Raw genomic sequence first — 26,332 nt, 5'->3', positions numbered from 1 at the left:
GAATGGTGAGAGGTAGGGGTCCTGTTTCATTCTTCTACATGTGTCTAAACAATTTTCCCAGCACCATTTATTTCCCCAGTGTATGTTGTTTTCTGCTCACTTTCTTACTTAAGCATATTCCCAGATATTTACTTTTCTTTCTAGCTATTGTGAATGGTGTGGAGCCTTGGTTTGACTCTTGGCTTGCAATACTTACAATACTCTTATTAGTGTATTATATCCTGAGAATTTACTGACTTTATTTCTCAATTCCAGGAGACTCTTGGTAGAATCTTTGGGGTTTTCTAAGTACTAGATCATATTATCATATAGTTTGACCTCCTCTTTCCCAATTTGAATATCCTTAATATTCTTCTTTTGCCAGATTATCCTAGCTAAGACTTTCAGTACTAGTTGAATAGTAGTGATTAGTGAGGATCCTTGTCTTGTTCTGGTTTTTATTTGCATAGGGAGTTTTCTTTTGATTTTACCTAAAGCTGGTGGAAAGGGAAGGAAAAACAAAAACATACAAAGCATTTAAAAGGGCTTTAAAGAGTTGCAGTCCTTTAGCTTGGAATGGATAAAAGGTCATGCCGTTTTCCAACTGAGGCCCTGAATTTGACATAATAAATAACGCAGGGTTGAATTCATGAATTTTAACAGTCAAAGTAGCTAAACATATCCTTCCCTATTAGAAGAAATGTTGCATTCTGGTGGAAATGGTATCTGTGATTCTCTGGGATCTGACCTAAAGCTTGGTGCCCTATTGCTTATTAATGGCCCCAACAGAGCTTTGTGGCCTTCTCCTCTGGGTGCCCAGAGTTTCCATCTAGTTCTCTACTTCAACTGGTCAGGGGTGTGCGTGTGCATGTGTGTATGCGCGCACGCGTGTTATCTGAGTGAATAAAGATGAGATACGAATATGTGAAATGACCATCAAGTTAAGTCAGCTAAGACTTTAACTTGAAAATTACCTAAGAAGACAGTTTATAATTTATTCAGCTTCATTAAAACCATACGTGAATCCTCCATATGTTGATTTTTGACTCACTAAGAAATTTTTCATACCCTCAAGTAACCTTGAGAAATCAGCTGCTAGTAGAGATTGCTATCTAAATCTTCCTGGTTTAATGACAAAACAGTTCCTATTCTTTGCATTGATTATACTTTCTCCTATGAGAGCTTTTGCATGTGGGAAAAATGACAAAATGTTTCTGTAGTAAATAATGAAGTATTTACAATATATGCTTTGATAGAAACGGACCTGAATGGTTTTCTCCTACCCTGTTTCCCCGAACATAAGACAGTGTCTTATTTTAAGGTGTGCTCCCAAAGATGCGCTAGTTCTTATTTTCAGGGGACGTCTTATCTTTCCTGTAAGTAGGTCTTATTTTCGGAGGATGTCTTATTTTCGGGGAAACGGGGTAGTAAGGATAACTAGAGCAGCCCTCCAACCTCTGAACTCCCCTGGGGTCTCTAGGGGAGCTCCAAAGGCCTGGTTGAAAACCATGGCACCAGGTGACATATCTCTCTAATCCAAGATTCCAATTCATTCTAATTGTTTTCCAACTTTGTTATTGAAATGATACATATTGTATATAATTTTTGCTCTAATTTTCTGAAAACATCCTCTATCTCTTTTATCAAATTCACCATTTCTTTCATGCCAATAAAGCACTTATAGGTGTGGTTGCACATCCATTTCAGCTTCTCTGCCTGTGTTACACTGACAGGTTCACTATCGAAAAAGATCATTTGGTGATAGCAGATGTCACTGATGATGACAGTGGGACCTACACATGTGTGGCCAACACCACTCTGGATAACGCTTCTGCCAGTGCTGTGCTAAGCGTTGTTGGTAAGAATGAGAACAAATGCAACCCAACCGGCTTTCCTGTGTTAGGCTGAAAAAAAAGAAAAATTGCAGTTATTAAAAGTTTGGTTATTGATACTCATAAGTGAGTTAATTCCCATGTTTTCTTCTTTGAAAGATGCCTTTGAGGTGATAATTTCAATATAGATATACTCTGTAGCAACACTGGGGGAAAATAGTAAATATATACGCATTAGTGATACTATTTGTTAAAAAGTTGGGAACAATTTTTAAAAATCGATTTTTCTTTAAAATTGAAGGGTTTTCCCCCTAAATTGTTACTGCATGCTTATTAATATCATGTCTCATAGCTAAGCATAGGCCTTAATTTTATAAACACAAATCATGTACAATCCTTGTCTTCTTGTGCTATCTTATATCTTTCCATTACTAATTTTGATTAAAATCCTTTATATTAATGTCCTTTCTAGCTCCTACTCCAACTCCAGCTCCCGTTCACGGTAAACTAATAAAAATCTTCTTTCTCTATTTTCTGTCAATTTCATAGTTGCAAAAAACAAATTCCTTACTTTCTTTTCTCTATTACATCATTTTGTTTCTGTATGGGAAAGGGCTCCTTCCCTTGTTATGTGTGTCACTCACTCACTGCAAGAAATCATTTCTTCATTATACCCCTAGAATGTTTCACTGAGTTTACTGCCAGTTGTTTCTAAATATTTCAGGTGCTATTATAAAATGATTTCATTTGATAAAAGTCCATTTTTGAAACAATTTCTTTTAAAAATAGCATAGTATTTTTTCAAAAGCAGTCACCCACATGTTACAGAATTAGGAAGCTTTTTCTAATATTATTCCACAAATTTTTTTCACATCAAAAGTTGCTTTGAGATTCCATATACAGGGACAAAACTGAATGTTTAGAACATTTGACTTTCATATCAGAATAAACCTAACTCGCTATGTTTTGATGAAAAATAGATCATTAAAGAAATACCAAAAGGAGGGGCAGGCTTTTCTGAGTTGGGAAAATAATCAGAAATTATTTTCAGAAATCTTTTTGCTTAGAAAACCCCATCTTTAATCAAGACACAAATACAAAATTAATTTTATGGTATATCCTCAGCTGGATTTCACATAGAATCATCAGCTACCTTGTATAAGATCTGTTCTTTGTAGACATTTACTGCTTCATTAATGATAAGAGGAAAAAAATCATATATTCAAAAGCCTGAGTTACTCCCAGGACTCAAGTCAGATAAAGACCCAGGGGAGAACATTAATTCTCTGGATCGCAGAAGCAACATCAGAAGAGGCAGACGTGCTTCTAGGTCACGTTTGTCTCTCCAGGTGTCTGTATCCTATTGTCCTCTGAGAGTAAACCCTGCCACACTTGCTGAGAGCTTCCTGCATAGCAATTTATATTCTTTCAAGAATATAAGTATTGTTTAGGCACCCCCATATCTTATCATTCAGCATGTTTCAGAAAGAACATTTGAATCTTCTTTAAACAGTATGTTTTATTCACCTGCACTGGTTTTTCAGTATTTGCTATTCTCTATTTCCATATATCAGAAACTAAGCTTTGGTATGATTGTCCACATTTGTGCTCATTCTTGTTTATAAGGAGACTCACACTGAGAGTGCTGATGAACCATCCATGTCTGCTTCACTGGATTTGGTTACAGATGATTCAGTTTCCTTTGAAAAAAAGAGAGCAGAACTCATGAACAGGCTATTTTGGGGTGTGCTCATGTGTTCCCAGCAACCTCAGTTGTTTGCATTTTGTTTCAGCTGCATGCTCATTGACCATTAAGTGTGTTGTGTCTTTAAGATAGCTACCTGTGAATGGTATCTCTAATAAGAGAGAACCTTTTAAGGGCAGATGCTTAACCATGATGTGTGTGTCTTCGCTCTACAGATGTCCCAAATCCTCCTTTTGATTTAGAATTGACAAATCAACTTGACAAAAGTGTTCAGCTATCATGGACCCCAGGCGATGACAACAATAGTCCTATTACAAGTATGTGGGATTATCTGATTTATTACTGATAAACTTAATGGCCATTTTTAAAGCACTGTATAATATACAAAAATATTATAATAGGACAAAAATATTTATTTATGGCCCTCATCATCGGAAATGGAATTATTTCTGGTTATGGCTTCTAGTATAGGATACTAATTAAAAGCTGAAAATGTCAACTAAGTAGATAACCCTGTTGTTTGTGTTTAAGATCCATTAAGAATCATCATAAATATCTATCACGTTAGGAAGACACATCTTAAGTTAGTAGTTCAATTTGCCCATTACTTCTAGGAGAAAGGGTAGTGGGGGGCAGGTGCTGAAAGGCCTTGTATACATACTAGGAAATTGAGACATGGCGAGTAAACTGACTTTCACAGAAGCAGATAGAGCCAGCAGGTCCATAAACCTACAACTTAGGTCTCTTTCTTCCCACTAGCCCTGCTGCAAAGCGCCTTCAGCAGAATCAACTCCTCACCTTGGTGACATAAGCTGAGGGAGTAAAATCAGATGAGGGAGCATGCCATAAGGATACTGGAGAAGCTTAATAAATTAGAATATAGGTGAGCTTAGAAGTTTCATTGTTAAGCTGAAAAGATATTTAAAAGGAAGACATAACCAGATCACAAGCCTGAAACACATTATTACCTTCAGGTGTAAACTTAAGGCATATTAAATTCCTTTCTAATGACTACCTAAGATGATTCTGAAATGACAGGTGTATTGATTTCTTGTACCTGCCGGTAAAACAGAATATATCCAATAAATTAAACAGAAGCGTCCTCTCTATCCTGTGTTGTTAGGAGGTGCTCCTTTCTGTACTGAGTTATCAGTGTTCTCAGTCAGAACACGCATTGTCTTCCAACAAGTTCAGTACATTAGCCAGCGTTAGGATGCTTGGAGGCTCTTTTTACCTGTGTTGGAATGATGCCATTAGAGTTCAAGCATTTCTACTTATCCATTCAGTCACTCATTCACTCAACAGATATTTATTGAGTGCCTACTTCATGTCAGGCATTGTTCTCAAATGAAACAGTCAAAAATCTCTGCCCTTCTGGAGCTTATGTTTTAGATGAGGGCACAAGTGAGATTAAACTAGTAATCTATATTATATTACTGTGTACAATGTCATTACACGTGTGTGTATGTACATTATCCATGTATGCATACAAACACACACACACACACACACACACATACACAGGGCCCAGGTCTATCTTCAAGAGAGAACCTGATGAAAGGAGTGTTAACAGGAGTAGGAAGGTCATCCATTTATGAGATTGGAGATCACCCACAAATGAATATAGATTGAAAGCACTCCAAGGACTTAGCTTTGGACCACTATAAGACGTATAATATTTCTAATTCATTTTGTATTAACAGTTCATACCGTGGTACCTGGCACATAGTAGGTAATCAGTGAATATCTAAATACCTATGTTTTTACAAGAGTCAAAGTATATACCACCAAATTTTAGTAGATGTAGGAGGTATGCACTGAGAGGTGTATCTTCCTCCCCCTGCCAACTTCCAACCTCTCTGGCCACATACATGTTATCAGTGTGTATCTTCTGAGAAATAACACATGAACTTGTAAGCGAATATGGATGTATATAGGCCATAGTAATTTATCCTACTTTTCCAGTACACACTCTTGTATATGCTGCTTGGTTTCACTTATCAAAGCATTTTAGAAATCCTGTCATTTCAGCAGCCCCATTCAGTTTTATCAGCTGCAGAGTATTCCATTGTTTGGATCTAAGTTATTAGAATTGCAAACAACACTTCAATGTGTAATCTTTTTTCATATCTTCAAGACATGTGTGAGCACATTTATTCAAGATTAATAACCGGAGGTACAATTTCTCAAAGGTTATGTGCATTAAATATTGTTAGGTTTTAAAAATTGTCCTCTAGAGAACATACCAATTGACATTTCTGAGAATGCTCACTTCCCTGTGTCCGAGTCAACAAAGTATGTTAAACCTTTGATCACTGCCCATCTGTTGAGTGAAATAGGACATCTCACTATATTTAATTTCTCCTATTAGAAAAAATTGACCATCTTTTCATATATTTAAACTTTTTCAAGGGATATATGGATCAATTCTGAACAGTTTTAAGTAACTAAACTCAGAATACTAGAGAAAGAACACCAAACATTATTGAGTGTACTAAGCATTGAGGATAAGAAGTCCAAAATCAAAATATGTTAAGGGAACTTTGGTTGAAAGTAAAACGATCCATGTCTGACTACTCTTGTTAGATGGCCCTATTAGTTACCACTGGCAACCGACCCTGGGGTTGACTAAATTCTCTCTCTTGGATTTGGTGTGTTTGCATGTTGTGGCCAGAATTCATCATTGAATATGAAGATGCAATGCATGGAGCAGGGGTATGGCACACGCACACTGAAGTTCCTGGAACGCAGACCACAGCCCAGCTGAAGCTGTCTCCGTATGTGAACTATTCCTTCCGAGTGATGGCCGTAAACAGCATGGGGCACAGCTTGCCCAGCGAGGCATCTGAGCAGTATTTGACAAAAGCCGCAGGTAAAGCAGGACTTTTGTGATATTAAATGAAATAGAAAAGTTTTCCACTTTTTGCAAAAGACAAAAGCTTACACGTGTGTGACTGCTTTACTTTTAGAGCCAGATAAAAACCCCACGGCTGTGGAAGGACTAGGAACAGAGCCTGATAATTTGGTGATTACATGGAAGGTAAGTTACAAAAGCCTTCAACTTCCCTTGGTATTTTTTTTAGAGTGAAACAAGAGTTGTTTTAAAATAATACCTGCCTTAGATTCCATTTCACTCATTTTTGTGGAGCAACCATATGTATTATATATCTTCATTTAAGAGGCAATATCATGTAGTAGTCAAAAACTTGAACCAAAACGAATGGGTGCAAATCCCAGCTCTGCCATTATTGTGTGACCTTAAGCCAGTTGTCCCACATCTCTGTTAGGCATCTGTATGAAGGGAGTAATAATAGAATCACCTTCATAGGATTAAAGGAATTCATGTATTTAAAGAACCCAGAACAATGCCTAGCATGTATAGTATGTGTGTTTAAAAAAATGCTAACTAGAGTTATCATTATCAAGCTATTCTCAGTAGACAACTTCTTTGGAGGGGGGGAAGAGTATTTTCTGGATTTGAAAAATGAACATATATTTACTTGTATAATTTTAAAACCTAGATAGATCATACATGTGTATGTGTATATGTGTGTGCGTGTATATATATGCGTGTGTGTACATACATACACGTAAAAACAGTATAGAATGACAGGCTAGATTTTTTTTAACAAAGACAAAGAAAGTCTCCAAGGAAAATGAACAATGATGTACTATCACACAAATAAGAATATATGAAGGAATCAATATAACTGATATATCTTTAGAATTACCCACCCTTGGCAGTGAAACCAGAGTTTGAAAGGTTTATGTGATGTTTACTTCTTCAAGATAATAATTTACCACCTTTGAAATATTGATCCCAAACAAGCTTTGAATTTTATCACAAATGAAAAATAGATAAAAGGTCTCTGGAGAACATGGTTAACAGCTTATGCTTTAATGTTTCAATGCTCACATTCTTTAGATCTTGGAATTGTATTTGTTGTTCCTGTAAAACATTGTGCATTCAATCCACTTGATAAGCTTTTATTTGACTTTTCTCGTAGCCCTTAAATGGTTTTGAATCTAATGGGCCAGGACTTCAGTACAAAGTCAGCTGGCGTCAGAAAGATGGTGATGATGAATGGACGTCTGTGGTTGTGGCAAATGTATCCAAATATATTGTCTCAGGCACACCAACCTTTGTCCCATACCTGATCAAAGTGCAGGCCCTGAATGATGTGGGGTTTGCCCCTGAGCCAGCTGTCGTCATGGGACATTCGGGAGAAGACCGTAAGTGTGTGATGCTGTTTCCTTTTTGCTTTTCCCCAGCAAAACAGACTTACCAAGGTACAAGCCAGGTTTATTTCCAGAGGTGTTTGGGCTGCAAGGGAGGGAGGCAGCAATTATTTTTATGTAATTTCTTGGAATTGAAATGTCCTAGTATGTAAGAAAGAGAAATTCAGAATGTTAAAAGTGATTATAAGATAGTCATCCATTAGTATCTCTCAGGGATTAGTTCCAGGACCGTCTCCCCACTCAGAAACCCAAATCTGAGAATATTCAAGTCCCAAAGTCAGCCTGACAGAGCCCGCCTATATGAAAAGTCAGCCCTCTGTATCTGTGGGTTTTGCATCCAGGAATACTTGTGTTTTCCATCTGCAATTGGTTGCAGATGTATTATAGAAACCTATGGATACAAAGAGGCAACTATATTGAAAAAACAAATCCCCAGATAAGTGGACTCACACAGTTTAAACTAACGTTTTTCAAGCGTTAGTTATAATTAAAAAATATGTATGATTTTTCTGCTCGAGACTGAGGCAGAAGAATCTTTTGAACTTAGGAGTTTGAGTCCAGCTGTGGCAACACAGCAAGATTCCATCTATAAAAACAAAGAAACAAACAAGAACAAATCTTGTTCTTGCAAAGTCAAGTAAACAAGATATTTAAAAATCTACTTTCAATCCTTAATAATCCATAGAATAAGGCTGGTGTATTGAAGCCCTAGTTATTAGAGATAGTGACATATGTGCATGAAATTCAAAATTAATGCTTCTGCTCCTTCTCTCTCCTGCAGTCCCCATGGTGGCTCCGGGAAATGTGCGTGTGAGTGTGGTGAACAGCACCTTAGCCGAGGTGCATTGGGACCCTGTTCCTTTGAAGAGTATCCGAGGACACCTGCAAGGCTATCGGGCAAGTAAAAGGGAGGCTTCCTTGGCTTTCCTTCATAACAGATCAGCAAATGACACTTGTCATGTGCACTGAATAAGCCTGGAGTTACTTGGTTCATCCACTCAAGAACTGAACTTGAATTTGATTTATTGCCTCATCAGGGCCTCAAAGGACTCTGGCCCGAGTTGACCTGAAATCTCACTGCATCTGAAATGACAGGGAAAAAAAAGTTTTCTCTATTTTTCCCAAAGATTATCTAACATTCTGCCAAATAAGCTATTAACATGTGTACTAAATGGGGAAAACTAATTCTTAAGGAGCTAGAATATAACCAACTAACTGCACTTTTAAAGCAATCTGAATCATATGTGTTGAACACACAAAATAACCCCCAGGATTTAGGCATATTTTTAACAATTCAGATTATACTTAAAGACCATAGCATCCTAAGTCAGTCAATCTTATAAGCATCAGTTATCTTTGGACAGAAAGACCCCCTCGTGGAGATTTTCTAATTCTTGGGCAGCCAAAGAACCCAAGAGTTCACAGAGTTGCACAGAGTTGCTACTCTGATTTGTTCACCCTGACCCCTAGAGATCATTTTGTGTACTGCATCATGTTCAGTGTTCCTGTTTTTTTCTAACATTGCCAGATTCTGCATATATGTTGACTTCCCTTGCAAATGTCTTTAAATCCCCAAGAAGAATGTGAGAGAATGTAATAAACAAGAATTATGGATTTGTGACCAAAGTTAATCAACACTTCTTACCCATTTCTCCAAAACCTGTGCCTACAGAAATAAACATTTTTAATTAAATGATACAGTTTGGCTTAATGGAAGAGCCCTAGTCTTGGTTGAGAGGGTCCCCTGTGGCTACTCAGTAGCCCAGAGGCTCATCTTTTCCATAGGAATAATAATAATGAAAGCCTCACTATGATTTTTAGGATTAAACTAAATGACAGATTATACATGAACTTGTATTAATTCAGGAAAACTGTGTAAACATTATACAGTAATTTTAGTTTTAGAATATTTTATACAAGTAAAGGATTTAAATCCTATTGTCATCATTTGCCTTGTCTTCTAGAGAGACCCATATAGGCCTCATTCTGTTTCATTTAATTCACTTATACTCCTACAACAAAATAGTATATATAGCCCAGCTTTGTCACGTGGTCTTAATTTAATTTCCCTCATTATCTATGGGCTTCTATTCCTCTTGCCTCAGAATCAATATCAGTTTTGCTAGTCATTTTTTTCTAAAATGCACCAAGGGAATTTTCTGATTAAAAACTACAATTTTGTGAGTAGGAGAGGTCTTGTTTGCCCTGACTTTCGTTCTTGCTGTTTCAGATTTACTACTGGAAGGCACAGAGTTCATCTAAAAGAAACAGACGTCACATTGAGAAAAAGATCCTCACCTTCCAAGGCAGCAAGACGCATGGCATGTTGCCTGGCCTGGAGCCTTTCAGCCACTACACACTGAACGTCCGGGTGGTCAACGGGAAAGGAGAGGGCCCAGCCAGCTCCGACAGTGTCTTTAATACTCCAGAAGGAGGTATGGGATGGACGTGTATCCACGATCTCAGGAACATGTGAGATCTTGTTACATGTGATATAAAGTATAATCTGATGTGACGTGGCCTGAGGGGTCTTACAGGATAAAGTAGATTCTGGAAGCCAAATGTGATTTCTCCATAGACGAACAACACAGCACACACAAAGCTGGCAAAATGTCAGCTCATATGTAGCTTGAGAGTACGTGGAAAGTTTCAGAACACCAAAGGCTGACCCCCAGCGCCTCTCCCTTGACTTAAAATTTTTCTACACACGTCTACTGTCTGAACCATTGCTAATATGATGTTTATCTGGGTTGTTGACTTTCTGACCTGAAGCAAGTTCTATAATTTCTCTAAGCCTCAGGAGCCTCATCTGAAAAGCATGAGAACTCAATGGGATAACAGTCACCCTGTGTCCCAACTCCCATTCTACTACAACACTGATCCTCAATCTCACTGCCCCTGACAGTCAGGCCTCCTTCTACTCACTCCAGGCTGTTGTGAGTGAGGTCCCACACTGGTCCTTTATTCATTTATTTATTTATTTTTGCAGGTTTTGGCTGGGGCTGGGTTTGAACCCACCACCTCTGGCATATGGGGCCAGTGCTCTACCCCTTTGAGCCACAGGCACTGCCACCACACTGGTCCTTTAGATGGTTCAAGAGATCATATCATAGAAATGATGAGAAGATTGAAAGATAAAGAGAGAGGAAGTAGGATATTTGTAGACAGCATGGCTCCTTTAGGAAACTGCCTGTTGTCAGCCAGAAGTGGTGAGAAAAGAGAGGAAGGCCAGCTAGGGAGGACCCAGATCACAGCTGATATTGGATGCTATGGATATTATCATGTTGTCTTGTCAGGGGTCAATGGATGGGTTTAAGGAGCTCCATAAACCTAAAATTGTATGTAAAGTGTGCATGTATTTTTCTTTTTTTGTAGAGACAGAGTCTCACTTTATGGCCCTCGGTAGAGTGCCGTGGCCTCACACAGCTCACAGCAACCTCCAACTCCTGGGCTTAAGCGATTCTCTTGCCTCAGCCTCCCGAGTAGCTGGGACTACAGGCACCTGCCACAACGCCCGGCTATTTTTTGGTTGCAGTTTGGCTGGGGCCGGGTTTGAACCTGCCACCCTCGGTATATGGGGCCGGTGCCTTACCGACTGAGCCACAAGCGCCGCATGTATTTTTCTAGGAAGAGTTTATGGCTGTCATCAGATTCTCAAAGTGGGTCTGCGATCTCTGAAAGTTAAGAACCACTTGTTGGGTTGAGGAATCTGAGAACCATGTGCTAGGCATGGTTCTAGGCCCAGGCAAAGGCTGTTGAGGGCCTGAAATGGGGAGATGTGGAGAAAGGAGGGGTGAATGTGGTTGCGGTTAAGAGAGTAGTCTTGGAAGCATTTAGTGTCCAAGAGATGGTGGACATAGGCAGACAGAAGTTCAGGCTAACTTTTTGGTTTTCATTTAGCCCAACAGTAGACAGTGGTGCCAATAACAGGTTTCCAGGGAATGTGATGGGGAGGTAACCATCATGAGGGAGGATTGCTACCAGCCTTCATCCTCTTGAGGAAATGAATAAAAGAAGACCAGCTTGTTTTCTCTGGTAATTTGCTGGCCTCTGCCACAGAGAACCTGTCATCCCTCAGGGCTTACCCAGGGCCAGGGTTGTGCCAGTGTTGGGGGGCTTTTGTCCCTCACAACCAGATCCTGGGCAGCTGTCAGCTCTTAGGATAAAAATGTCTCTGCACCTGGGTAGGCTGGCCCATGCCCAGAGCCCAGTGGGCAGAATATTCTGACTGTTTGGAAGCACCTGGCTTATTGGGGAAAACAGTCCTGAATGGCCCAGAACACAGGCGTTTCACTCAAAGGTCTGGTTAGCACAATTTCACTTGGTAACTAAGTGAACTAAGTAACTAGCTTTTACTAAGACAGCATTCATGAATCAAATAAGTACTATCTTTTTCAAAGATGTTTGTTTTGGGATCCATATAAATGCAAAGTTAAAATGCATTTTGAGTGGATGATTTTAATGACTCTAAGTGGAAATGATGAGAGAAAAAGGAAGAGAATAAACAGGCACTTGTCATAGGTTCATTTAATGTATTTTCAGCTGAGTTAGGAATGAGTTTCTCAGGACTAAAACCATGGCAAATCATGTGAGCCTTGTGAAATGTCATTTTAACACATTTTAAAACATTTAAAAACCTCTGTGTCATTGTAAGTCCCCAGTGCTCCGAAGTCTTTGAAGATTGTTAATCCTACGCTGGATTCTGTCACTTTGGAATGGGATCCGCCAAGCCACCCGAATGGCATTTTGACGGAGTACACCCTAAAATATCAGCCAAGTAAGTTATCAGGAGGAAGAGAAGGGGAAATGTGGTTTTAAAAATATTTAACTGTTATCATGAAATATAAGCTACTTCTTTACATCTATAGAATATATACATAAACCTTCAAGTGTTCTTTTAGAATTCCAGATCTTTTATTTTTTAATTAAGTCATATATACATAGATCATGAATACATTTATGCCTTTGTGGGATTCAATGTGTTGATTATTTGTACAAATAGAAGTTCCGTTTTTTTATTAATTTGTTTATTTTTATTGTTAAATCATAGCTGTGTACATTAGTGCAATGAAGGCAAATCGAAGTTCTTAATTCCTACAATTAACATAGCTTTCACCTCATTCACTTAATCACAGTGTTAAGACATTTGTGTTCAATATTTGATAGATTGACTTGTACCCTTGCAAGTCCCTCAAGTCAAATAGAACTCCAGATCTTTTTAAAGAAAAATGGTGTATATGCTATTGAAAATTAAGTGATATGTAGACCTTTAGAGGTGATTGTAGGTGGGTGCTATAATTAGATTAGACAGGCATTATCTGTAAGTAGAAAATGGTAAAAAGAGCTTCCTTTGGCACAGGCTTCTGAAGGAAAAATGTGAGGTTATTTAACAATACACAATTCCACCAACAAAAAACACAGAGATAGAAAAATGCTATTGTGAGTCAGCCATAAAATTATACTAATTTATAGGCCCATGGAGAAGATAGTCCCTCTTGTTAGATGATACGATATGATAAACATATTAAGGAGCTAGGAGAGGTTATCACTTAGAATATAAGGCAAAGAGTGAGTGGGATTATAAAAGTCAACGTAAGCCAGGTTTGACATTTTTGGTTAACACGTTTATTTATGATAGCATAACAATTAATGGGAAATTGTTCATTATTTCTTATTGACAGTTAACAGTACACATGAATTAGGACCTCTGGTAGATTTAAAAATTCCTGCCAACAAGACACGCTGGACTTTAAAAAATTTAAATTTCAGTACTCGGTATAAGTTCTATTTCTATGCACAAACATCAGCAGGATCAGGAAGTCAAATCACAGAGGAAGCAGTAACAACTGTGGACGAAGGTAAGATGGGTATGTATAAAATCCATCTAATTATAAGTATTCTGGAATAAAAATGTCTAACTCAAGTTTATGCTTTCTGTTTCCTTCTTACCATGGACTAGTCGTCTTACCCAATTAATACAAACACTTATTTATAATTTCTCTTTCCAATATACATAGTATTATAAAGTCACTTATGTGGCTTATACTAGTATACCTATTTGATATTTGTTTTTTAGATCATGCGAAACTTTTAAACTCATATCAAACTATTACAATGAGAACAAGAAATTATAGTATTTGCCAAACTTGAATTTAAGTTCTAGGCAATGTATTTTTCTATCTCCAACTTTATACATACACACATATGTATATATAGGATACGCACACATTGTCTGTGTACACATAAATATATCTAATTCTAGTTCTGGTCCTGATGTACTGGAAATAATTTTCTAGTTCACATATTTCAGATTTTCTAACAAGGAATTGAAACAATTATTAAATAGTGCATTTATTTTGTGTTTGAACAATAGATTTTGTGTTTCAGTATATTATCTGCTACATAAAAAGCAAAATTGCCACATTAAAATATTTAAAAATTAACACTTTCTTTCATACTTTTAAAAAAAATTCTGAAAATTTTGGTTTCAATGATCAAAAATATTGGAAAAGATTTTCTGGTTTTGCATGCCTCTAAGTTGTACTGCTGCATAAGGATTAGTCATTTGATTTTATTCCATAGTATAAGAAATTGACGTTTCTATCCAAAAACTGATTTGAAATGTCCTAAGCCTTCTTAGATAAGAGACAAGCATGAATAATGCACTTTAAGTCTTATGTGGATTTGAATACTGTGTAAGTTTGGGGACACCAACATATCTTTGTCCCCTGTACTTGATGTGGCTTCATTTTTCTTGCATGCTTTAGCATTTTAATAAGTGTTTTTGTATCGCTATACATGCTCATGGATGTGTGACATCTAACTATATAGTGTCCTATTTCTGTTTCCCTTCATTAAAGCTGGTATTCTTCCACCTGATGTAGGTGCAGGCAAAGGTAAAATCATTCATCTGCATGACTTGATACATGTGTGAAATTTGCGATGTGAAATGTGGGGAAGTGCAGCATGGGTGAACCAGAGAAAATAAAATGTGCTTTGAACCACCAAAAGAAGGAGAATATTTTGGCCTATCTCAGCATTAAATTTAATTTCTAGTCCTTTTATATAAGTAAAAAGCCACATATTGAATTCTCCCCAATTTTTTTTCAAGAGTTGTCCCTGGTATAAAGCCTAATCTTAGCTTTTAATAATATGACTTTGGCTGGATCAGACAGGACCAAAACTTTGGATTTGTCACAGATCCTCTACATATGGCCACACCACACATTTAAGGGTTTAGAAATATTAGCCTTGTGATAAAAACAGCCTATGAGAAAGCAGATCAGACAGAGCTTCCTCTTCTAATCTGACTTAGCTGCACTCCTCATTGACACACTCTACTGGCCTTACACGACACTGTCAACTTGGGATTGGGTTTAGGAACATCGTGCAGCTGGTCTGGGTCTAAGTCTCCCCACTGGGATTCCCTGCAAGCGAGTCTTCCAGTCAGCCTGCATGCTCTGCTCCACTGTTACTCCATCCTGTCTTCACCTCCTGAGTAGAAGGCAACAATCCACAAGAGACTTCTTTTGTTCTCCTTTGTTTCTAAAAGCTCTCTGGGTCCAAAAGATTTATAGGGAAAATGTTGCTTAAATAAGTTGTTAACTTGTCTTCCACCCATGGCAATGCCAAAGAGGCCCAGTCTTTGACCCTCGGCTGTTGATTCAGTCAGTTCCTAGAGAGCAGCACAGTTCCTGCCACTGGGCACCGTTTTCACGTGGCATGTCCATGGGCATGTACAAACCAAATAGGTACAAATAGGAATGCAGAAGAAGACCAAGAGAAAGAATTGCTTTGCCTTAAATTATTCCACTCTTGTGAGCTTAGGCTTGATACAGTTTTTTCTGTTTGATTATGTTTGCACCCTTGGTAAATTATTAAATGTAGATCAGATAGATTTTGGAGTGATTGAACAAGAACTGTGGCCATTCTCCCATCATCTTGATAATGTTTTACTATGTTTGTCTTTTTAGACTTAAAAGGACAAATGTGCAGAAATTCAAAATTTCTACAATATTGTAGAAAGATGTAAACTTTCTTTTATAGGTCTACTTCTTTTCCGTGATAATTAGATATCACTTAAAGTCCTGGGTTTTTTTTACAGCAGATTACTGCTGTAGTAACCTTAATTGAAGTATTCCAGTAAAACCTTGGCCTCTTTTCCTACATAGTAGAGATGTCACTGGGCCTGTGCTTAGAGTTGGTAGCAGAGAAATTGCACTTCAACAGGGCTACCTGTGAAGCAAATTGGAGTTTTCCATTGACTCATTATGTTGGAAGAGGAGATGCATTCCACTGGAGAAACATCACCTCCTGTTTTAACAGATTAAATTAAAAGAAAACTTCATTAAAAGAGTTTTGGTTTTACCATTTGATGATAACTAAATTGAATTGTGAATTACTTATAATTCATATAATTATAAAAATTATAATTTTTACTTATAGGGACCAGTAAAAATTAAGTGTCTGAAAGTTCATTGAGCCTCTAACGTTAACATCTGACAAATCTCAATAAGGAAAGGAATTGTGTTTAAATAAAAAAAGAAAGCTAAATCTGACCTGATTTTTAATATTGGTTCTTTTAACACTGCATCAGTAAACATTACTTGGATAAAATGATAACTTTCTACCATAGTAAGACTTTAAACTGCTCTTGCATAATTTGTGATCCTGAGTTTTCCTTCCTTAAAAGTATTTTTTATTTAGTCTAAAAATAAATTCTATCTTCTTTTCTATCTCCTTTCTCTATGCAGAGTTTAGATGCTGTCTAGCAGGAGAAAAAATTAAAGTTCTCCACAATCCTTTCAAGTTTTAAGTTTTAAATGGATCTTTTATATTTTAACTTAAAATAATACAAATGGGAATAAATTAGAAGTGAATCAAGAGGAAAACGTGTGATATCCTTACCTGTAGAAGCACCAATGTCTAATAGGATTTTATTATGAATTGTGATTTCATAACAAGTGATTTTAAGTCACTTCTGGTCCAAGAGGGGGAAAGAAATGGACCTGAGTTTACATTTCTTAATTTTTGTACAGATTTCAAGAGATGTTAATGAAATTCAGGGTTTCAAATCTGGGTATAATTACATTATAAAAGGTAAACTATGAAGGAGAAACCAGGATAATTTAATTAACTGATGCCACACTAACCCTTCTTGTTATCCTTCTTCTCAATATAATTAATTTGAGCATGGAAAATACTTTAGATCTTCAAGTTATTTATTTTGATCCATTTTCTTGTTTTGTTAAAACCCTCCATGTTTGCTGTATTTGTTTAATTTCTGTCTCTAAATGGTTTCAGGCCCTGGGACTCTAGGAGGTAGACCTGTGAAGTCATCTGTAACAATGAACCAAGAACATGCTGATAAGGGATTTAAGCTATGTCCCAGCATTGTTGATGGGTAGACACTTGTCCTTGGCCTTTTACTCTGGTGCCCTTGGGATCAACCATTAGGACGCTGATGTTGGGTGACAAGGATAGGGAGGATTGGGCTACAAGGATAGAGAGAAATGAACTGGAAGGCAGGAACTGAATGTGCATTCTTGTCCTAGTTAGCAGTCTAATTTGGCCAACAAGTTAGGAGTGAGCAGAGAAGGACACCTAAGATCAACTGGTGAATCCTCTCTGTGATCTGACTCTCACTGTATTATTTTTCTAGAGTAAAGAACCAGTACATAAAAATCAAGTTTAAAGTTATACCTTTATCTGGCCTGAACAAAAAAGAAACAAAACAAAACAAGACTACCTAGAAGCATAAGAGGTTCAATCAATTCAAGAGCTAATGTCTACCCGGCATGTAAAATGCACCAGCCTTTTTAAAGACACCGTATAGCAACAATAGTAAAACAAATCTTGCCTTTGACATGCTTAAAATCTGGCAGGTAAGACCAGCACATAAAAAGAGTAATAAATAGATTGCACAGAATATAAATATTAACTTAAACTATTATAATAAATAGTAGTTTGAACAGAATGGTATCTGAGCATAGGGGAGTGAACCATTTATTTTGCCAAACAGGATCCATAAAAGTAATATGGAACTGGGCCTTGAAGCCCTTCACTTATCTGCCTTGTTTTCTGGCAGATAAGTGAAGGGTTTGAGGTATGTAGTCGTGGTAGAGGGCATAAGCAAAGTTAAGAGGTTTGAAAACACACAGATGGTTGGCTTATACCCAGTAATCCAGTGTGGCTGAAAGGTAGAGCAGGTGTGGGAAAGAAGAGGCTGAGATGGAACTTCAATGGGGCCAGATGATAACAGTTCCTGATGGCTGGGAGTGCCAAGGGATGCTAAGGAATTTGTGTTCATCTGTAGGCAGAGGCAGAGGCAGAGGTAAGCCATCCTTCCCTGTTTTTAAATAGGGAAGACATTAGGTCAGATGTGTAGTTTAGGGAGCTAAAATGTAGGTAACTACACTGGTAGGTATGTACAGAGAAAGACTCACAGTAGGCAGACGTTTGGGAAAGCCCCCATGGAAGACGACAGTAGGGTACGTCACGTGCTCACTGGGTATTTCTTCAGAAAGTGAGAAAGTAGATGAGTAGGGATTAAAAGGATTTAAAAGGATTAAAAGATTTTAGATTAAAAGGATTATGATAAAAGTGGCTAAATAGCATAACCTTATGAAATTGCATTATCTTTTCTGGATGCTGTTAAAAATAAGCTAAATGCAAATTTCTAGTATACAATACTTTATTATAATATTAACCATACTTAATAAAACTATGCTATACATTAGATCTCTAGAACTTATTCATCTTATAATGGAAAATTTGTACCATTCTGACCAATATCTCCCCAAGATCTCCCTCAAACTTTAGCAACCAATATTCCACACTGTCTCTTTTAAGTACAACTTCTTTTAGGGTCCACATATAAGTGACATTATGCAGTATTAACCTTTCTATGTCTAGCTTACTTCACTTAGCAAAATATCCTCCACGTTTATATCTGTATTGTTGCAAATGGCAGGATTTCCTTCTTTTAAGGCTCAATAATACTCCATTTTATATATATATATACATATATGTATGTGTACACTCACCATAATTTCTTTATCCAGTCATCTGTCAATGAGCGTTTAGATTGTTATCTCGGCTATCGTGAATAATGCTGTAAGGAATGCGGAAGAGCAGACACCTGCTAGAAAAACTGATTTCAGGTGGCACTCGTAGCTCAGTGGGTAGGGCGCCGGCCACATACCCATGCTGGCGGGTTAGAACCCGACCTGACCTGGGCCAGCTAAACAACAATGTCAACTGCAACAAAAAAAATAGCCGGGCATTGTGGCAGGCACCTGTAGTCCCAGCTACTTGGGAAACTGAAGCAAGAGAGTCGCTTAAGCCCAAGAGTCTGAGGTTGCTGTGAGCTGTGATGCCCCAGCACTCTACCAAGGGCGACATAGTGAGACTCTGTCTCAAAAAGAAAAAAAAGAAAGAAAAGAAATACTGATTTCATTTCAATAAAGCTGTAGACAAAATTAAAATAATATTAAACAATTTGTAGAAGAAATTCAAGAAAAAGAAGAGAGCATCAATAGAAACCACTGCAACAACAACAAAAAAACCAACAGCAGCAGCTAAATGCTCTTCTGTTAAAATTATTTTCATATGGTTCTGCCTTGGACATCTTCCATAATTACTCTGAGACTAAATTTCTCAGTTCCATGATTCCCAAATTTTAAAGAAAATTAATGCTTTGCCTGGGTTCTTTACTACTGATGTTTTATACACATGTGCATATTTACCATCTCTGTTGACTGATCATATTCCTTTAAGAAGAAAATCTCAGAAAACTAAAATCAATTAGGTTCACAGAAGGACTCTTTGTAACTCAATAATTGGTTTTCCTCTCTGCTGTTTTCCTGTGCTTAGCTCAGAGAGACACCAAATATACATGGTGTTGGTGACTTACATTTCAGAGGTAAAGAGCATTATTTAACTTCTTTGCTATATTTCCTTTTTTTTTTTTTTGATCCTAAGAATTGCTATCTAATTACATTTATTTCAGCAGAAGGCTTTGGCTTCTAAATTATGTAATTTATTTTAGAATTTAACTTTATAGTCTGAGTAAACCCATTTGATGCTTTCTGATATACTATCCTAGTACATTTTCTCTGGGATACTAAATAGATCTTACATTTTCTTTTTTTCCGTGTATTCCTTTACTCAATCTTGGCCACCACAATCAGGCAGACAGAAAGCGCTTGCAAGGATACTTCTCTTGCATCTGTATTAGAAATAGATCTTACTTTTTTAACTATTCAAGTTAGTATATCTGTAAATGTGTCATTTTTACTTTAAGCTACTAAGGTAGGGCTAATAGAATTGTCAGCCTCAAATAGTCAAATAACATTCTTAAATGACTTTAGATGTTGTCTTGACTTAGTAGCAAGCATGTGGCATCATCTAGTATCCATAATTTGGATTTTTAAGAAGCTATTTAAGTTGCACTCTAGTTTTTCATAAAATGCTGTGTAGCAGACACTTAACAGATAAGACTGCCTTGCTCTCTGTGATGTTCAATGAAATAGTGCTTACTCCTTTTATTTCTTCTTTCTTAACTTCTGATATAGCATATCTGGTACTTCCTCTTGCAGCTCTCCTTCAGAACACTCTAACCATCCAACATTCTCTAAGGCAGGGGGGTCTTCACCTAGGTCCCTGGGCTCCCTGAAGTCAGATTTTCAATGAAGTTTATGTCTCAAAACAGATCCAAGGCCACTATTCTAAGGAGCGTTGTTTCTCCTTCCAACACCAGTTCTTTAAAGACCTGCACTGAGATGACCAGTAGAATTGGAAAGTGGCCGCATAGTGCCGCATTTTACCTTGAAGTCTCTGAGTCTCTGATATTCCACAATGACATCTGCCCTGGGATTGTTGAGCAATCCACTCTCCAGCACACATCAGTAAACGAAGGCTGTCATGTGTCCTGGTACAATAGTTTGCCTATTCAGACCTCATGTGATAGAACGCATAAATTTTAATATTCTACATCATGATTTTTGATTACTAATTTATTTCCCAAGAATATAATTTAATAAATGAAAATTCTTTCTGTCATGAAAGTATGAGTTAACTCTAAATTTTAACAGTAAGTTCTGATTTAATTTTCTCTTCACAATTTCAGAGTATTTCAACTTATGTTGTATTTGTGTGTCTGATGCTCTTATGTTGTATTTGTGTGTCTGATGCTGCAACTTGATTGTTTGTTTTATTCTTCTACTGTATGTTTAGTTGAAGCAGTAAATCCCAGGATCAGCAATCTTACAGCGGCAGCTGCTGACACCTATGCCAATATCAGTTGGGAGTATGAGGGACCTGAGCATGTGAACTTTTATGTTGAATATGGTGTAGCAGGCAGTAAGAAATAATTTCATTACCCAACTTTTAATTGGGGGGATACATTTCAAGAGGTTATGAGCATTTTTAAGAACTCATTATAAATCATCTTGCATAACTTGATCCAGTTAAACGAATGAGTTATCAAAACAATTGTAGTGAACCTTCAGCCTATTACATATTTTATATATAACTAGGAATCCCTTTTTTCATGCTATTAACAACAAAGGGCATGAGTTCCATTACAATATCATTTTCATATCATGGTACATTAAAACTGGTTTTATGCCCATGACATGTAAACAAGAGTAACAATGAATTATATTTGTGAGTACAAGTAGGAAAGAAGAAAAGTTTGTTTGTTTTTCTTTTTTTCCGAATTGGATCTTGAAGTAGCAAAAATCAAACTGACTTAAAAGTATCCATTTTGCCCAAATTAAACCAAGAAAATTTTACAAGACGTTGGAAAAATGTAATCCTTTGGGCAAGTATCCATCATGTTTCCATGTTTGATATATACCCAAGTCAGGCACTCTACTGAATTCCTGGTCATTCCTACTGGTAGATAGGGCAGCTTTCACTTTCAGCAGTTTAAGAAAACTCAGCGCCCCCTCCCTAGTGCAGCCTGCTGTACATTTAATAAACATGTTTAGGTTTTTATCACGCGCATAGATATTTTTAGAAATAACTATCTCTTTAGAAAACCAATAAATTGGGAAAGGTTTAATCTATAAATTGCAGACATTAGAAGGTGTTTAAGTTTACCAAAAGATACACCTTGTGAATCTTAAAAAACAGTTCCTCCCATAACTCACTCAAGCTATTTAATGTATTGCAGTTCTTTTTGTAAACATCCTTTGAGAAACTGAACAGTTCATCAGGTATGGTGCAGATAAGGAAACTTCCTTTGTATTAAAAAAGAAGATAATGAAAATATATACGATCAATATGCAGTTCAGATATCCAGTCACTTTTTCTTGGAAGATATTTTGATTGATCCGTTTAACATGACTACATTTATGATCATCTAAAATGGTAAACCTAAGCGTCCTAGATTCTGTCTTTAGCTTATAAAGAATGTTCCTTTCTTGAAGTGTTAAGTGACGTCTGGTCCCTTAAAATATTCAAATTTGTTGTTTTTGCAAAATTTCCATAGGCAAAGAAGAATGGAGAAAAGAAATTGTAAATGGTTCACGGAGCTTCTTTGGGTTAAAGGGTCTAATGCCAGGAACAGCATACAAAGTTCGAGTTGGTGCTGAGGGGGCCTCTGGTTTTGTGAGTTCAGAGGATGTGTTTGAGACAGGCCCAGGTGAGGCACACACCACGCCAGTTCTGGCTCACGCTCAGAGGCGGAAGCCACCGGGTGCTCAGCTAGAGAAGGGGGCTGGTGGAGCTGTGTTGTGGGTAGGGCCACCAATGACTTTCCACGGGGCCCTGTGGGGTTGGGAGTTTGGGTTTTGTGTTGTCTTTGGCTCTTTCTACCAAATGAATTGCAGAATTTAGCAAATCATCTTCTAACCATGTTATTGCCAAAAAAACCTTTATAAAAACAGACTTAATGATTTTTAATTTATTTAGATAATTGAATTTTTCGTATCACATAGATAAGCTTTCTCTGAATCAAACTGAAATTTTTTGAATTGCCTTTGAAGTTGAAATCAGTTTATAAGGAAGTCACAATTCTTTGTGTCAAAATGGACTACAACCCAGCAGAACCCTGCAATTCAGGTAGACAACTGGTCTGAGTGTTATTAAATTTGTATGGAACAAGAAATTGTACAATTCACATGTTATATTTTTAGCACACAAATTTTACTTCCTATATGTATTTTCTTTTATGAACATTAGCAAAATACACAAGTAAAAAGTAAAGTTTCTAAAGTAAAGAAAAATGTTTACAGAAAATCCAAGAACATTCACAAGATGGAAAACAATCCATGCTTACTTCAATTTAAACAAGGGTTATATGGTGCGTCTTCACCTTGTGCTTCATTCATCAGTGTTACATCAGTTTCTTGATGCATTCTTGAGGGAATGCTGCATGTCCTGTAGAAATCACAGACAAACTGTATGTTTGTGTCTTTCAGTAACAAAGCATTATGATTTTTAAACTTGTTAGCATTTAGAAAATATATAATCATAAGTGTTTTTTTATTTTTTATTTTTTTATTAAGTATTTTGCACAAAGATCATAAATACATTTATGCCCATTTCAGTGTGTTGATTATTTATACAAATTGGACTGCTTACATCATACTAATCAGCATAGCTTTCATCTCATTTATCCAATTATAGCATTAGGACATTTGTGTTCTACACATGATAGAACCAACTTGTACTTGCAATGTGCTCCATAGTTGTGGTCCCCCTACTATCCCCCACTATCCCTCCCACCCCCTCCCCATCCTGTAAGTGGTTTTAAAAAGAAAGGTAATAACTTACTAACCTCTATTTTAAAATATTCATATTTACCAAAACCATAATGCTTTAAGAAGAAAAATATTTCTTATTCTGTTCCTTGCATTGCATATCCATTAATCTACATAGTTCTAGGAAACTACTGTATTAACTTTAGTAAATTTAATTGCTGTGAATTTAAATCTAATTCACAGTTTACAAGATTTTTGTTTGTTGCTAGTGATAACTTTTAATTTCAAAATACTAAGAGCATAAGCAGATGATTCTGTTCATATACATGTGGAATGCTAATAATAGTCATAGTACTGGCATTTAGTCAGCTCTACTCTGTATCAAGTTAGTGGTTTTCTCATTCAGTCCTTACAACAATCCTATGTTGCAGGCGCGGTTATTACCCACTTACACCTCATGTCAATACTCAGAGATGTGGGGCACCTGCCCAGGTCACCCAGCTGGAATATGCTGGGGCTGGGATTAGAACCTCAGCCTTTCAACATCAGAAAAGAAGCCCTCACTACATCCACTGTAGGTCAGTGGGTTCTCAGAGGCCCACCAAGAACAGATTGTCTTGAGAATCCCCATTCAGTTAGTTAGCACTTGGCACCCTGAAGAGTGATTCCAGACCCCAACTTGCAAGTAAATTAGGTTCACCCTGAAAATCAAGTTGTAGCACTTTTTCTTTTTTTTTTTTTCTTTTTACAGGACAAAAGATAACTCTTTTAGAAAAATGGGTTTTACTCAGCAGCGCAAATTGCCTACAATTCCAGCAGCAATTGCCCATAGTTCAAGATGAGTAATTGTGGTCAGTAGGCCATTCTTGTGTGACAGTAACAGAGAAACACAACAGGTTATCACTTTTTACATATAAACATAGTTATTTAAAACACATACTGAGGCTTGGTGCCTGTAGCTCAAGTGGCTAAGGCACCAGCTACATACACCAGAGCTGGCGGGTTCAAATCCCAGCCCGGGCCTTCCAAACAACCACAACTACAGCCAAAAAAAAAAAAGAAAAAAAATAGCTGGGCATTGTGGTGGGCACCTGTGTTCCCAGCTACATACACCAGAGCTGGCGGGTTCAAATCCCAGCCCGGGCCTTCCAAACAACCACAACTACAGCCAAAAAAAAAAAAGAAAAAAAATAGCTGGGCATTGTGGTGGGCACCTGTGTTCCCAGCTACTTGGGAGGCTGAGGCAGGAGAATCACTTGAGCCCAGGAGTTGGAGGTTGCTGTGAGCTGTGACACCACTGCACTCTACCAGGGTGACAGCTTGAGGCTTTGTCTCAAAAACAAAACACATATTGAGTAAACCCTAATGACCTTAGTGAATATACTGCCTGTAAGAGCGAATGTTGTCAGCATTCTAGAATGCCTTGACTTCCCTCGAGTCCATCTCCCTTCTCCTAGTTCACAATGCTGTGACATTTAACTCCAGCGTGGAAGCATTATCTGCGATGGCTCTTCCTCCTCTCCTCCGTGGTAGCTTCTGAGTTATAATAATAATTTGAGTACTTGGCATAAAAGCACACACTCTATTTGGATAACTTTTTGAACTTGTATTCATGAGCTGCTTCTCTCTGGGTTCTGCTAATTTCAAGAACCTAGACTCAGCTTCCATCTACCCTTCTTCCATGAATCTTTCTAGTATGACACTGTCTCTGTCTTTTACAGTCTGGATTTTTGCAGTATATTTCTTAATTTTTTTCCTATGGTACCACTGAGAAACCAAGACTATAGGCAGTGTTCTGATACCGTGTTTCTCCCCATTCTCCTGATGTGATCTTTCACTAATGCCCCCCACCTGGTGCAACCTCTCATTAACGGCGCCCCAGCTGGTGTGACCAGGTATGACCCACATTAACACCACCCTCCTCTTCTTCTCTCCTCACCTCTGTCCCTCAATTGACTGAGTCTCGTATCATAAAGGATATAAAGCAGATTTGTTTTTATTGGGCCCAACAGCTTTTTTTATCAACTGTCTACGAACTTTGGCCAAGGTCATTTTTTCTCCCTTCCTAAACATTTTTAACTATTTTCACTGAATAGGACATGTTTATATGTAGTGGATCCTTCATGAATAGTACAGAATAACCATTTCTCTGCCCTGTCTCTTCCAAGTTTATTCTATGATGCTATCTTTTCAACCTTTTCCTCAGAGACCTCCTGCCACAGAGCACAGGTTATCCAGGATACAGCGAGCACGTGCCAGCAAAACACTGTTGTTAAAACTAACTTCTAGAAAACAAAGAAAATTGTATCCTTCTGCCTTATTTTCTATTTTTGTATTCTTTATATGCATTTGTTTTATCATTATATGGATTATTCAAGAAACATAATTTTATTACAAAAAGTTCAGATAAAGTGAAAATCCTTTTTAACTCCTAATACCCGTAGAATAACTCAGATTCTAGAAGGAAAAGCCTCCTAGATCTTAGTCAGTGCTCCTGTGCCTCTGTGTTTATGTGTGTTACACACAATCACAGTTATGACTTGGGTTTGTTCTAGTTCAGATGATTCTAAAGTATGCTTAAAAGGCTTTAAACCTCTTGTTTAGTCATTCTGGGATTTAGATCATTTCTCATATGGATTAAAACAAAATGGCACAGTTTGTTTTATATCAACTTCTGGTGCACCTGCCTGTGTGTATGTGTGCATGCACCTGTTACTACGTAGTGCCTGCTTAATCTTAAATAATAGGGCAATGAGGTGTTTGATACTTTGTTTCTTTAGACATAGATGCAAAAATTCAAAGTTAATGTAGGTGTTTGTTTATCGACTGTCAAAGAAGCATAAGCAGCTTTCGCATGGTTGCCTAGC

General features: G+C 37.3%; 1 protein-coding gene across 17 annotated transcripts in view; it reads left to right on the top strand.

Moving 5' to 3' along the window:
• NRCAM (neuronal cell adhesion molecule) overlaps window positions 1-26,332 on the top strand; it is a 324,369-nt gene that overhangs the window by 274,332 nt on the left and 23,705 nt on the right. For 2 of the 17 annotated variants that reach the window (XM_053608897.1, XM_053608895.1), the window contains 11 exons: window positions 1,713-1,837; window positions 2,284-2,313; window positions 3,732-3,833; window positions 6,191-6,388; window positions 6,486-6,556; window positions 7,524-7,749; window positions 8,537-8,652; window positions 9,986-10,190; window positions 12,410-12,532; window positions 13,437-13,613; window positions 14,616-14,651. In XM_053608897.1, the coding sequence (XP_053464872.1) occupies window positions 1,713-1,837; window positions 2,284-2,313; window positions 3,732-3,833; window positions 6,191-6,388; window positions 6,486-6,556; window positions 7,524-7,749; window positions 8,537-8,652; window positions 9,986-10,190; window positions 12,410-12,532; window positions 13,437-13,613; window positions 14,616-14,651 (1,409 nt within the window). Of the gene's footprint in view, window positions 1-1,712; window positions 1,838-2,283; window positions 2,314-3,731; window positions 3,834-6,190; window positions 6,389-6,485; window positions 6,557-7,523; window positions 7,750-8,536; window positions 8,653-9,985; window positions 10,191-12,409; window positions 12,533-13,436; window positions 13,623-14,615; window positions 14,652-20,991; window positions 21,118-22,252; window positions 22,406-26,332 lie in introns of all 17 variants that reach the window. The other 15 variants (XM_053608896.1, XM_053608894.1, XM_053608901.1 and 12 more) reach the window with 10 other exon arrangements.

Source organism: Nycticebus coucang, chromosome 11 (genome assembly GCF_027406575.1).
Source record: "Nycticebus coucang isolate mNycCou1 chromosome 11, mNycCou1.pri, whole genome shotgun sequence".
NCBI classification, from domain to species: domain Eukaryota; kingdom Metazoa; phylum Chordata; class Mammalia; order Primates; family Lorisidae; genus Nycticebus; species Nycticebus coucang.
The sequence above is the reverse complement of the archived record's forward strand: the minus strand, read 5'-3'. Positions and strand labels throughout refer to the sequence as shown.